General features: G+C 33.6%; 2 protein-coding genes across 5 annotated transcripts in view; one reads left to right on the forward strand and one right to left on the reverse strand.

The window, feature by feature from the left end:
• The window catches only part of Sse (separase), a 44,097-nt gene extending 31,506 nt beyond the window's left edge, over positions 1-12,591 (forward strand). The window contains exons 5-12 of one of the 2 annotated variants that reach the window (XM_067128266.1): positions 2,985-3,118; positions 3,266-3,415; positions 4,756-4,917; positions 5,056-5,268; positions 6,947-7,042; positions 8,766-8,971; positions 9,745-9,912; positions 11,703-12,591. In XM_067128266.1, coding sequence (XP_066984367.1) covers positions 2,985-3,118; positions 3,266-3,415; positions 4,756-4,917; positions 5,056-5,268; positions 6,947-7,042; positions 8,766-8,971; positions 9,745-9,912; positions 11,703-11,940 — 1,367 coding nt within the window. In that variant the 3' untranslated portion in view covers positions 11,941-12,591. The remainder of the gene's footprint in view (positions 1-2,984; positions 3,119-3,265; positions 3,416-4,755; positions 4,918-5,055; positions 5,269-6,946; positions 7,043-8,765; positions 8,972-9,744; positions 9,913-11,702) is intronic. The other variant, XM_067128268.1, reaches the window with a different exon arrangement.
• A 1,097-nt stretch (positions 12,592-13,688) lies between these two features.
• Positions 13,689-14,886, reverse strand: part of LOC136853049 (tubulin alpha-1C chain-like) — an 88,982-nt gene continuing 87,784 nt past the window's right edge. For all 3 annotated transcript variants that reach the window (XM_067128269.1, XM_067128270.1, XM_067128271.1), the window contains exon 5: positions 13,689-14,730. In XM_067128269.1, coding sequence (XP_066984370.1) covers positions 13,786-14,730 — 945 coding nt within the window. In that variant the 3' untranslated portion in view covers positions 13,689-13,785. The remainder of the gene's footprint in view (positions 14,731-14,886) is intronic.

Consider the following 14,886-nt stretch of genomic DNA (forward strand, 5'->3'; position numbering starts at 1 on the left):
TTAATGATGAACTTGACCTTATTTTTCTATGGTGGGAGTAAAATGTTCTATCATTATCTTTATGGTTTGTCTTTTAGGTATTTCTGATACCCATAGCTTCAGTAGTAAAGTCTGATGGTGCCATATTTGTTGTCTTCAATGTTGGTGTGCCACATATTCATGGCAGAGGAATTATGATTTGTTGTGCAAAGATTTTGTTTGTAAAACCATTGTTAATGAGTATATGTGCCAACACCTTGATCATTTTAGTGGTGTCTCTTCATGTGGAACAGTGTGTAGGGGCTCTCCTTGATGATCCCCATTATTTGTATCTAAAATATTTAAGTATACAGAAATAAAATTGGCACTTATAAAACCTCAGGATCTCATCATCATTGGCCTTCAGACTGACTGTAGGATCTTGTTCCTGTTGGCTGTTTTTAAATATGCTTGCATCTCATTTCTTCTTTTTGCTGTAAAAAATAATCATTGCACAGTTTTTGCAATAATCAAATTGCACAGAGATGAAAAAGAAACAAATCCAGTAGTTGCTGATTTCTCAAAATGATTGAGAACTCTAAAAATGGTACTGTACAGACCTTATAAGGGAGTTTACTTTTGGCTAGGGAAACAAGCATTTCAATTAAAGTCATAAAGGTATGATTTTTTATTGCTCCAGTAGTATTAAATGATTTATATATCTAAAATTTTGTATTTACTACTGTGTTTATAGCCATTATTTTGAATGTGAAAGAGTGTGTATGCTTATCATTCGTATTCTTGAACAAAAAATATGGGGTAAACATACGTAGCATATTATAGGCTAGTCTTGATTTTTGTTAATCCGTATTAATCCAGATTTTATTACTAATCTAGTTTAATCATTGATAGCTAAATAAGCAGTATTTTTCACTTGGCCTTATCTGATGGCTATTTTCTAAAGATTACTCATATGAAATTTAATGTTTGCAGTTTGAATGGATTATTTGTTCTAACCTTTACACTCTTGTATTCATGCTATAGCCTAATTGTTAAATATTAATTTTTTATATTAATTTTTTCAAAATTTGAGAATATTATCATGGATTACACCCACAGTCATATTTCTGTTACTATTCATATTTATCTCTGAACTATTAACCCTTAAACGCGGACTGGACGTATCGTAAGTCGACTAAAATTGTCTGTCGGGTGACGAGTGGACGTACCGTACGTCGACTACAAAAAATTTCAACCTTTGGTCAACTTTGATTTGACCGAAATGGTTGAAAAGTGCAATTGTAAGCTAAAACTCTTACATTCTAGTAATATTCAATCACTTACCTTCATTTTGCAACAAATTGGAAGTCTCTAGCACAATATTTCGATTTATTTATGGTGAATTTTTGAAAAAACTTTTTCCTTGCGTCCGTGCAGTAACTCTGCCGAAAATTTCAGAAATTCTTTCGTCATTTTGTCGTAATGTTTGCACTGTTTTATGTTAGCCGTTACATAAAGTTTTATATATGAAAATGTGCGCAATTTCATATAGAATACAACAAAAAATAACTCATGGTTGTAGCTTTTATCAGTTTTGAAATATTTTCATATAAATCACGATAAGTGCCAAAATTTCAACCTTCGGTCAACTTTAACTCGACCGAAATGGTTGAAAAACGCAATTGTAAGCTAAAACGCTTACATTCTAGTAATATTCAATCATTTACCTTCATTTTGCAACAAAATGGAAGTCTCTAGCACAATATTTCGATTTATGGTGAATTTTTGAAAAAAACTTTTTCCTTACGTCCGCGCGGTAACTCGGCCGAACATCTCAGAAATTCTTTCATCACTTTGTCGTAATGTTTGCACCGTTTTATATTGGTCGTTACATAAAGTTTTATATATGAAAATGTGCACAATTTCATGTAGAATACAACAAAAAATAACTCTAACTCATGGTTGTAGCTTTTATCAGTTTTGAAATATTTTCATATAAATCATGATACGTGCCAAAATTTCAACCTTCGGTCAACTTTAACTCGACCGAAATGGTTGAAAAACGCAATTGTAAGCTAAAACGCTTACATTCTAGTAGTATTCAATCATTTACCTTCATTTTGCAACAAATTGGAAGTTTCTAGCACAATATTTTGATTTATGGTGAATTTTTGGAAAAAACTTTTTCCTTACGTCCACGCTGTAACTCGGCCGAACATCTCAGAAATTCTTTCGTCACTTTGTTGTAATGTTTGCACCGTTTTATATTGGTCATTACATAAAGTTTTATATATGAAAATGTGCACAATTTCATGTAGAATACAACAAAAAATAACTCATGGTTGTAGCTTTTATCAGTTTTGAAATATTTTTATATAAATCACGATAAATAGAAAAAATTCTACCTTCGGTCAACTTTAACTCGACCGAAATGGTCGAAAACTGCAATTGTAAGCTAAAACACTTACAGTCTAGTAATATTCAATCAATTACCTTCATTTTGCAACAAACAGGAAGTCTCTAGCACAATATTTCGATTTATGGTGAATTTTTGAAAAAAATTTTTTTACGTCCACGCATTACGAATTCATGCATCATTTTGTGATAATATTTTCTCTGTGTTGCTTTGATCGTTTTACAATTTGTTATATACCAAAATCATCGCAATTTAGTGTACAATACAAATAAAAAAATAACTCGTTAGCTTTAACCGTTTTGCTCACAGCACGATTTGTATACAATTATATATGAAATTTTTTTTGTGCTGTCATATATTTCATTATTTATATATGATAATGATATTTTTTTCATTTCTGATGGTTGCATACTAAACTTCAGGCAATGACAAAAAAAGGAGCCAAAAATGAAATCTTAATCTTAAAAACTAAGCGTGCTGTGATTTTTTTGAAAAAAAACTTTTTTTCCGCTTCGGTGCTAACTCCCGAACGCCGCTGGCATACGACAGACACTTTTGTAAATAGAGGCTCGGCGTTTAAGGGTTAATTTTGTTTTACTTTTAATTGTAGATTGGACTGTAGTACAGATAACAAGCAGTACCATGGGTGAAGCAAATCTTCCACGGATTGGTTGTAATCCCTCAACTCCAGGGTTGTACATTGCTCGATGTTCTTGTGGGCCAAGTCCTACAATCACTTTTCAGGTATATTTTCAGAGTTCTTTGCCAAATAATGTGTAAATTTTACCATGTTGATAATGAGTGATTTGTTTGATTAAAGTAGAGATAGTTTCATTTAAATTTACAGTGTTTCACAGATATAACAGTCATCATGTATTTTTACTTTTCAAGACTGTCTCAACACCACAAAAAGATGGAGTACGTGGCATTGTTCAAGAAGTTGAAATTATTAAAGAGGAAAACAAAATCATCAATAAAGATTATCGTGGTCAGCATGAGAAATATTGGAAAAAGCGGGAAGAGCTTGACAACAGAATGAAGGTATAGTACTGTATATGGTGTGTAGTAAGGGTATGCAGACCACACTTTTTGTACTACAATTATATTTTAAATATATGATAGAAAGGAAGAGAACATATAACATCTTTTTATTCTGATAATGTTATGTTATTGCAGAATTATCACCCATTGATCTACAAAGATACACATTGTTTTAAGGTACTGAATGCAGAGATACATCATTGGGCTTGATTGGCTAGTGGGTGTCCAGTGTGCACCCTACAACCTCATTATGAGATATATTACCAGTGTGATTATAAAGTTTTTGCGTGTACGAAAAACATACTATGTAATAATAGTAATAAATTATTAAGGAATAAGTTCAAAGGACTAGAATTTGCACAACAAACTAACACCAAACAGTGGTATTTAGGAAATAATTTATGTAAGTGGGATAATAAGGTAAAATAACAATATACATAGGCCTAAGAAAAATTTAAGCAAAAGTAACGTGCTTAATTGTATCCTTGGGTAGAGGAACTTATGGCAAGACTGTAGAAGGACATTTCAATGTGACAACACAACCTAGGCTTGAAAGCATCGGTTATATATTACCTCTCTGTGTATGGCAACTAAATGCAGTACCAGATATAACCCAGCATCCAAATTGCACCACAAACTAATTTAAATAAAGAGAATATCTTAAGTATTAGAACTTGAATCCTTTGCTTTCATTACAGTTAAAGGTTTATTTTTATTAAAGTATTTTTTAAACCATTTGCCCAACTTTAGATGCTAGTATATTTTTACTATGTGTCCTATGGCATATTATCTATTTGGTCTGAAAATGGTCAAAAATAGAAATTTAGCTGGTAAGACATGGGATGTGTCTTGCTTACCTTCTGACTGCCTCTTTGCATGTTGAACCAGCCATTTGCCAAAACATATTGTCAAAGCTGGAGCAAATGTTTAAATTTTGAATCTGGAACATCAACAGTGTTTTAAATAATCCATATTACTAAACAGTTACTTTCTGCATGCCCTCCTGCCAGCCCCTTGAATTGGCACAGTGTAGTCCTGCTCCTGAACAAATAAACAAATAATGATATGGAACACTTGCAAAGACAATTAACAGAGGTATTAGTTAAGTAATATGTTGGTATCTGTGAGACAAAATTGGTTTTAAAAATTTTATGTTCAGCATGTAAGGATGTTAAATTATTGGATAAAAATGCCAAAGATTTATTACTGCATTGGGGAAGTATAGTGTACAGCTTTTGATGATCCATTTTAAATCCTCTGGGTCAGCCTTGTATTTTTATTCATGGCTTCCATTAAACTTTCATGATAATAGAGAAGAAATGTATTCTATCTCATTACAGTGTGTTGTCCGCAGTATGGCTGTTGCTTGGTTGCAGCATTGGAGTTGCTTGCTGATTGGTGGCCTCCATCCCAGAGAGCAAAAGCTTTTAGAAGAGGTTACATCTCGTATCCTGTCAACCTGCAAAATGTCCATGTCCTCGAACCAAATTCAGCTTTTTCAGGTGTGACAGTCAATGATGTTTGAGTTGAGCAAATAAAAAGAAAATTTGTGATTTTTTATAAATGGTGTATTGGAGGTACTAGATGACAATGGAAGTAGCTATGAGCTTTTGAATTCTAATAAATATTGTTTATTTCAGAGTTTAATTGGTTGTCCAGATCCTGACAAAAAGGCTGGCAACTTAGAAGCTGGTATAATATTCAGTGTAAGAGCTGGAATTGCTGCTTTGTTGGGAGAAAGTGTGCGCAGTGAATGTGTGAAAAACCTATATAAAGCTGTCCAGAGTGAATCTGCAAATTTAGAGAAGATACACAATGCTGACAGAAATCCTGTCATACTTGTAATTGGAAAAGTGAGAATCCTCCTAGCTTTCTTTTAATTCACTGTCCATGTTTTTAAAATTTAAATTGTATTCAATTTAAAATATCTATACTCTTTGGTGCTTCATTTTAAGAATATTGATAATGTTTAAGTTATAGCATGCAGTCTTAACACCATAACATTTGTTTGAAGCTCTTTCAGTATGAATTTGATCAGGCTTTCTGAGAATACAAAATGTTATGTTAGGTTGTAAATGTCTGATTGTAAGTGACCATGAACTGTCAGTCATGTAAAATCTTTTGATGTTTTTTATCTCTTGATAGTGTGAGAGTAAGTTCCTGTTAATTAATGGTTTCCTTGTATAAGGAATGTATGACATCTGCTAACCATGCTACTCTTGTAATTTCACATATAATGATTGACAGGTCTTGGACACAAGTCCCTTTAAGATATTGTGAGAATCTTCAAGTTTGTAAGCTTAACTTTTCAAGCTGTGATCCATTAGAGGATGTAAGCTGCTTGCACCCACCTTTACCTAAATGTTTATCTATGCACTCATTGGCTTGGGAAATATTTCTTGTGAGATATCTTGATTTTAATATAAGTCAAGTAGCCAACATATAAACTGAGTCAAAAAAGCCATTGTTGATCTCATGACTAGGAGATGTAAGTGATGGACCTATTCTTTGGAGTTCAATAGAGGAGACTATACATACTGATGTATATTTTAATGCTCTTTATATGAATTTCAAACTGCAGTCATTAACATGTTCTACATATTATGTAGTACATTTCTTAAAATTTCGTGAAAGGGAATACTCTAGAAAACATTGAAAGTATCTTTTTGTTTTGATGTTAGTTCTGTATTGCTGTCTTACCTCAGAAAATTGGGTATGATGAAAATTCTCTCTCTCTCTCTCTCTCTCTCTCTCTCTCTCTCTCTCTCTCTCTCATCAAGAACATGCCTTAATGGTTGTTTTACTCATCACAGTCTTACAATCCTGAATTAATTCTTGATATAAGCTTTATATACATTTCAAGGTTTAATGGAAATACTGTACAAGAGAAAAAATAAAATAGAACAATATAACTTTAGCAAACTATAAAATTATTCAGACAGCACCTTTGAACAACTAATCTTGAAGTGGTTTTGGTATGTTCCGTCACTCCACTCCAGGCTAAAGTTAATGATGGCTCTCTCTCTCTCTCTCTCTCTCTCTCTCTCTCTCTCTCTCTCTCTCTCTCTCTCTCTCTCTCTCTCTCTCGAACTGAATTGCATATTGTAATGACACTGCAATTATAAAGATATTTTACAATTACAGTACAAATAATGTAAATTTACAGTACATTAATAAAGTATGTTTACTCTTTTTTTCATTTTCTTCAAAAGCCACAGGAAATGGAAGTAAACCTGTCATTTAAGAAAATTATCCCATTAGGTACTTTAGAAAAACATTGGCCGTTCTAAAACACGAATAAAGATTATCTGGTGGTAGAAAAACCCAAGAGTATTTTTATTTTATTAAGATAATATTTGCATGTTCTGTAAGATAGTTTTGTAATGCACTTCCCTTTACTTAGATCATTATAGCAGTCAGTCAAATAATCTCAGTGTGCTTATGTTTCTGTCAATTGGAACTGTTTGTTTATACCTCTGTATGCACTGTTTTTTCCAATGAAAAAATAATTTTGAACATTTTATTTTTCAGAGTATTGCAGCCTTACCTTGGGAGATGGTTTGGGTGTTAAGAGATCGGGCAGTTACCAGAATGCCAAGCTTACGCATGCTTGCTTTTTTGTATGAGGTATGTAATAAGAGAACAAAAGAATTAGAGGATTCGAGAGAAGCTTTAAAATGTTTCAGTCTCTATATTGCTTGTGTGACGACAATAGTCTTGAGATTAGTTAAACAATTATGTTCATTAGTGTTGCGGTAACAATTATGGTATATTTACATCTTTTGTTTATAATTTTTGACATGGAGTGCATTATTATGACTTCTGTTCCTAGTTTTTGGTAAATTTGGACCTTTGTTTACCTTGTGTTTTTACCAAAATATTGAAAGTCTCTTGAAGTGCAAGTTCTTAGCATGTAAAGATGCACTTAATTGCTTGAACTATTTGAATACTGTACCAAATAAAGGTACACAGGATGTTAAATGAATGTGGTATGATAATCATTGCATAGATGTTTGTGACTGTGTGACTGACTCGTAGAGATGGAGAAATATTTTTAGTAGCTATTTCAGTGTACAGTACAGTATACATTGCTTCAGAAAGTAAGCTGACGCAGAGTGAGAGGAGTCTACTTAGTTATAAATTGTCTGCCTCCACTTAGCAGCTTGTCTTTTTGGCTTGGGTTGTCTGACTCTCAGCAGCATTATTCAAAGACTAATGGTTAGATTTTTATGAAAGTTTAAAAACATTCTTTAGGCGATACCCTTCTTATAATTATATTTTGCGGGTATGATCTGGAGGGAGTCGCTCAGTGAATTTTCCATTGATTTAATCAAGATTCATTCCCCAGATGTTTTGTTAAAATACTAGCGTGATTCAGAAAATGTATTTATGGTGGTTGGTGTTGGTGGAGGGATATGCTCTTTAAGTGTGTTTTGGCATCCTGTTCTATTCAGTCACTAATTTTTGTATTACTAGGCAAGCAATGAAACCTGGAGTTGAACCACTAGATTTTTTAAAAATACATAGATGTAATTATAAAAATTATAAATTCAGTAACATGTATTCATTGGTACAAGCTTGTTTATTCACTGTTGTGGTCTTGGCAGAAGCATACACTGCTGAGCTCTCTTGTTTTACCTTTACTTAAGTCTGTAAGGGGGTGAACAGTGCACTGAAGATAAAGTGAAAATGAAATGGCAGTGAGTGACAATACAGTATGAATACAGTCCTAATGCTGGGAAAGAACTGAACTGACAGTAAGGTGGCATGCACAGAATAAGTGATCCTAGTTGCTACATGGGGACCTGAAGAAGATTTGCTTGTATGCCAATTTGTGTTTATTAGAATTTTTGAATTTAATTTTTTTATGATTTTTATAAGGTATAAAATCATCAGCAGTGAATATGGTTTTTATTAGAATTTTTGAATTTCATTTTTTAATAATTATTATAAGGTATAAAATCATCAGCGATGAATATGGTTTTTAATGTATTATGATTTTTTAGAATTTAATAAGTATGGTCATGTAGGCCCCAGTATGTGACATGCTGTCTTCATGTTTGTTGATTCTTGTTTTTCATTTCATGCTGTTTATAAAGCTATAAAGTCAATTTTAGGAGGGTGAAAGGCTTGCATTTTGTTTGTTTCTCTCAATTGCATCTTTTATCTTAGTACGTAAATGATTCCCTGCATATTTCCACCTGTATCAATTTTTCTTCCAACATAAGCCTTTTCCCCCTAACAAGCAGTGGCCTTTTTGTTTCATTCAGTTTGGTTATTAATTTTTATCTGTATGATTATTTATTTTTATGTTTTATCTTGACTGTAATTTTTTAAATCTCAATTTTAGCATCATGCTTCCTGTACCTCAAGCATTCTTGTCCAAGGAGTCAATCCAAGTAAAGGTTTTTATGTTTTGGATCCTGAAAGCAACCTTCCTAGAACTCGGGCACGTCTAAAAAACTGTTTTGCTGAGTCTGGATGGCCTGGCATTACTGCTAAGGCACCTACTCATGAACAGTTCAAGGATGCCCTTACTAATCAAGACCTTTTTGTGTAAGTCCTTGTTTTCAGTATTAAGTTTATGGCTTAGGGTTTTTAAAAGTAGAATTGTATTTCTTGTTTGATAAAAGAATGATTTATTCCTTAGCATGGAGAGACTAGTAAAATAAAACTTACATTTGAATTAATGTAGTTGGCCCATTTCCTACATCTATTATTTTTTATTTACAAAATTTAAGGAATTGTATAACCAGGTAGACTTCCCATTGGGTATGTGATTTTCCTATCTTCAAGATGTATGCTGTGCGGGTTAATGAATAAACAGGGCTTTTGGTACAAAAATCAGTGGACATTTTTCAAAATGAAAGAATTCATGCATCAGTTAATATTTGTTTAAGAATCTTGTATTTTGCACTTCAGTATGAACTTTTTTCATGTTACATTTATTATGATTTATTTTGTTATCTTTCATTTTCCTTCAGTCCTGTTGTGAAAAAGTTGCAAATATTTGCCGAAGTATGCCATTTTGAATAGATAAAAACTCTTCTGAAGCACATCTTCTAGAGTTTAATCTCTAACTTATTTTAATATGTTGAATGATAATAAGACTATACAGTAGGAAAATTTTTTAGTGTATGATAGATTTCCTTAGGTGTTTCCAGAACTCATTGTGCTTTTTTACATATTAAATGATGTAAACTTTAAAACAGGTTAGGTCATATATAAACCCAAGTAAATACTGTATATTGTAGTGCTGAACATACTCTCTTACTTCTCAGCTGTTTGGAATTTTTGTTTTAGTGTAATATAAATTTATTTATTTTCAGCTATGTAGGTCATGGATCGGGAAGCCAGTATATGCCAGGAGAAATAGTTGAAGGAGTTGAGTGTAGAGCTGTTGTATTTCTCTATGGGTGCTCCTCTGTGCGACTAGCTTCCCGTGGTAGAATACCTGAGCCATGGGGAGTTGTGCTGAGTTATCTCGTTGCTTACTGGTATGTGTTTAGAGGTCATTTAGTTTATACAGTAGATTCTTACTTTTTCTAGAATACAGACATGTAAAGCTGAAACCTTAGACTGCATTTGAACTTTTTGCAAATTATAATACAAACAGTATGAAAGTATTGTAATTTTTCATTTGTGTTGAAATGAAATTGCACATATGTCTCGTGAAGATTTGCAAACATTTGTGTACCGTTTTATTGCTATTTATCAAAGCCAATTTACGTGTAGTTCAGCCACTGATCCGATTAGCTGATGGAGAGTCAATTCTGAAGCAACCTTGTAGTGTCTTTTAGATCACCATTTTCCATACTTTGAGTTTAGAAATTTAAATTTAGATATGTAACTCTGTGTCAATTGAACTTAGAAATTTAAATTTAGATTTGTAACTCTTTGTGTCAATTGAACTGCTTTCCCTGATTTCTGATTCACAGTCTAGAATAAGGTTGATTTTTCCTTGGGAGATTCAGCTGACACCCCACACCTTTCCTTTCTTTGTCCACACTGGACTTTAATCCATCAATATTTGCACTAAAGAAATGCTGTTGAGACATCATTGGAAATAATGCTGATAAAATTTGTGGGTAATACTGTTTTGCTACTGTGATAATATCCTTTTCCCCTGTATTTTAGTAGTTCAGTTTCATGGAAGTGGTGTATATTTTGTGCTTGAGAATATTTTATTTTTGTCTGACTTGTCCAAAAGTATCTTCCTCCATATCAATAAATGTATGTTTTTATCGCTATATCTAAACTGGAACTGTAGTGACTTGACCTAGAACTGATGTGGTACCTTCTGCAATAATTGTTGCTGGATGAAGACATTTTAAAAAGTTCTAGAAACTCTGGAGGTCAGTAAAAATTGCTGAATTGAGTGTGTGTGTTTGTCCCAGTTTGGTAGCACACTTATTCTGTAAGCCTCCTAGCTCAACAGCCAAGTAGTAGACTTCTTATGACAACTCTGAATTGTCTGTGTGGAAAGAGCTGCTCATTAGACATCAATTTTTCTTTTATGTCTTTTCTTTGATTTATAATGTAGTAGGCTTTTGCAAAATGAAGACATGTACTACTGTTAGTGTATTTAAATAGGCAGGTATTTGTTTGCTTGTGGCTTGTAGGTTTGGTATGTAAAATTCACTTTTAGCTAACATTTCAAGGTTTGATAGGTGTCCTTTATGAGTACTGTACAGTGCAAGTGCTAGAAGCCTTTCAATTAAATGACAGTTGCTGTGAAGCCTAACTCCAAATGAAGGAATCACCCCTCAACCAAAGTAAAAAACTTGTTCAGGATTTAGAGACGACCTATTTCTGTCTTCAAGCTCTCCACAGTTGCTCTCATTGGAGCAATTTTCTGAAGCTGCAAGAGGCAAGTCTCAGTCAAATTTCCATTGTACTCGGACATCTTCGAGGCAAGGCTGTATGACAGTTGGAGAGGCTGTACCTCAGTTTTATTCTTGATGGTTCACTCTCTGCAACCCTTGGTGTTTTGCTCATTATTTTCTACCTTTACCTTCAGTAACTGTGTATGGTTAAACTATTTAGCAGGTACACAAAACTAACAAAACCGACAGGTAAAAGATGATCTTTGTCAGTTGGTTCACTTCACTAATCAACATCTTTGGTTTCCCAGTAGTTGCATAAATTAAGGCATTTGTGAATATGATGTTTGACTTTTTTTTTTAGCTGGTACTGGAGTTCAAAATTTTTAAGTAGTTGCATCTGGCGCAATTGGTATGCCATGTATAGAACATAACAGTTATTCTAGATAATTTTTTTTTTTCAGCCCTTGTGTTATCGGTATGCTTTGGGAGGTGACTGATAAGGATACAGATAACCTGACACAAGAAATGCTAAATGCTGTGCAGGGAAAGAGTGGGAAAGCAGGCTCCCCACTGGAGAATCCACCAGCTGACCTTGCACTCCTTGTGGCTCAGGCACGTTCAGTTTGCAACTGGTATCTTACAAAAGCAGCAGTCTGTGTGTATGGCTTACCTGTGCATATTTTGAATAATAATTTATGACCTTTGCATAGTCTTTATTCTGGCAAAATAGTTAATATAATTTCAAGATTTATCTTCAGATTCAAATGATTATGGATCTAGATTTTTTATACTTTAAAAGACTAAATTGTTTAATATTAAATTTACAGTACACTGCATTGTAAATACTGTACAGTATTTTGAAGCAGAGCTATTTATGATAAACAATAGTTATAGGAATTTATTATAAATATATTTTTGTTTTAACATTTTTTTATGACCTGATGAGTATGTATAGTGTAAGGATAAACTTTTATTGTAAAAAATAGGTAGGTAGAAATTTTTAGCTCTATTCATTGGTTATAATAATGTTTAGACATGACCCACACTGATTGATTGATGGTAATATTGTTCCAATATGAATGCAAACTTCTTTATTACATGTGATTTACTTTACCAGTAGATAGCACCCAGTAAATTATCAATACTTGTAGTGTTGGTGATCTAAAGCTGCCGTAATGGCTTGGAGCAAGTGTTTTCTTTCACATGCTGGCTATTGTAACAGTTACTTTAATTATGTGAGGCATTATTTGTAGAGGATATAACATAAATTGTGCCTAGTTTAGCAAACTTGACTCAGTTGTAAAGATTCATTTTAGTGTTGGTTGGTCCCCAATTATATTGTTACTGAATTTACTTCTTTGGTACTCCCTTGCTTTAGCTGTCCAACTTAAATGGTGGTTCCTTCTTGTTTTCACTTCTCATTGGACAACATTAAAATTTGGAGATGTAACTCATGTCTTGTTAAACTGACATTATTTTTTATCCTCAGAAGACACTGGATAGGTTGTAAAGAGTCAAGAAACCAGCAACTGAAAAAATGGTGTCTGGTAGATTGAATAATTAATGTACCTTAAGGATTGCATATTGGGGTTTGGACAGCATTCTCTGTACGGTTATTAAGGTGGGTGCATCATGACCTATCTCCAGATTCTTCCTGAGTCAGACATTTGATACTGTTCAGCAGTATCTCAGATGACCTACGGAAGGAGTTAATGCTGTTCAGCAGTATCTCAGATGACCTATGGGAGGAGTCATATAGTATCACTCAAGTTGTCAAGAGGCCTTCATAGCACCAGATCATATTTTGAAATAGGTACTCCCTCTTGACCCATACTTGTACAGCTAACATCTATAGGTAGTGATCCATTTTCTTCATAGGGGCCGCCTCATTTCTAGGCTTTATGTTTTTCATGATATAAGCAGAAGGGAACCAAAATGACTCATTACTATGTTTTTAATCATATCACAAGCTGTAAATCCTAGCTGTCAGCTTTTGCGAGTTCCTCAGAATCACAGGTATTACACTGAAATGCAGCTGTGTTAAGTTTTGGAAGAATGGCAAAGGCTGTAATGTATTGGATTGCAAGCATGCCAGATGACGGTCTACACAATGGAGGTTATTCTTATTACTCTTTATCAGTTAAGAGTAAGTTGGAAGAACTTTGCGAAAAGTATTTTAATATACAAACCCTAGTTTTAAATTGAGTTTCTGTCCTTTGACCATGCATAGAGATTTCTATAATGACAGTAGCTTTAAGAATCCCAAATACTTATGGGTTCTGAGCATTTTGTTGTATGCAAAGTACTGATTTCAATTTATGCCATTCTTCTTTCTGACTAACAGCTTATCACAGTTATGGTATTGTAAAAACATGGTTTGTGTTATAAATATTATGCTTAGGAATTTTATTATTTTTCTCACACCTCAAAGGTAACTGAAACAGTTATTAGAAATATTTTTAATTCTTTATAATTATTTTACAAGAGATCACAATAGATAACTTTACATTATTCGGTAAATTAGGGAAATATAAATTCATAAAATCAGTATTCATCATCAATTTTATCATCCTCAAACCCATCAACTTCAAGGTAGTCTCTCTCAAGTTGAGCGAGATTGTCTCTTGCTTCTGACAGTTCACCATCTTCCAAACCTTCCCCAGCATACCAATGGACAAAGGCACGTTTAGTGTACATAAGGTCAAACTTATGGTTAATCTTGGCCCACGATTCTCTCAAAGCCGTTGTGTTTGCCAGCATACACACAGCCCTGTTTGTTTTTGCTAAGTCTCCACCTGGTACTACAGATGGATAACCTCCATTGATACCAAGCTTGAATCCTGTCGGACACCAATCAACAAACTGCACAGTTTTCTTCAATCTTATGGTGGATATAGCCCTCTGAACATCATTAGCTACAATATCACCTCGATATAATAAACAGCAGGACATGTATCTACCATTTCCTGGGTCACAAGTTGCCATTTGAGTAGATGGATCAAAACAGGCATTGGTTATGTCAGCAATTGATTGTTGTTCATGATAAGCATTGTCTGCAGATATCACAGGGGCATATGTAACAATGGGAAAATGAAGGCGAGGTAATGGCACTAAGTTAGTTTTGTAATCCCTCATATCAACATTAAGGTCTCCATCAAACCGGAGTGATACAGTTGAAGCAGAAACTACTTGAGCAACATGTTGGTTTAGGTTGTTATAATTAGGACGTCCAACTCGGAGTTTGTTTATGCACAAGTTATAAGTTGCCTCATTGTCAAATACAAAAACACAGTGATCATATTCCATTGTGGTGGAAGCATGTAGTACAGTGTTGTAGGGCTCTACCACTGATGTAGACATCCGAGGTGAAGGAAAAACTGCAAATCTTAATATGCTTGTATTGGAGTACAGCTCAGACAGCTTTTCCAACAACAGAGACATAAAGCCTGAGCCTGTGCCTCCCCCAAATGAATGAAAAAACATAAATCCCTGTTGGAAAAATAAACAAAATGTCCATTAATTCAACATACTGTAATTTATAATTAGCAGCTGTCAGATATTGATTAACTAAAGTAGCATTAAAAAATTAAGAACTGCTTGAAGTAAGCAATATTTTGATTAAATTCAAATCTGGCTAATAATGGC

Source organism: Macrobrachium rosenbergii, chromosome 26 (genome assembly GCF_040412425.1).
Source record: "Macrobrachium rosenbergii isolate ZJJX-2024 chromosome 26, ASM4041242v1, whole genome shotgun sequence".
Classification (NCBI taxonomy): domain Eukaryota; kingdom Metazoa; phylum Arthropoda; class Malacostraca; order Decapoda; family Palaemonidae; genus Macrobrachium; species Macrobrachium rosenbergii.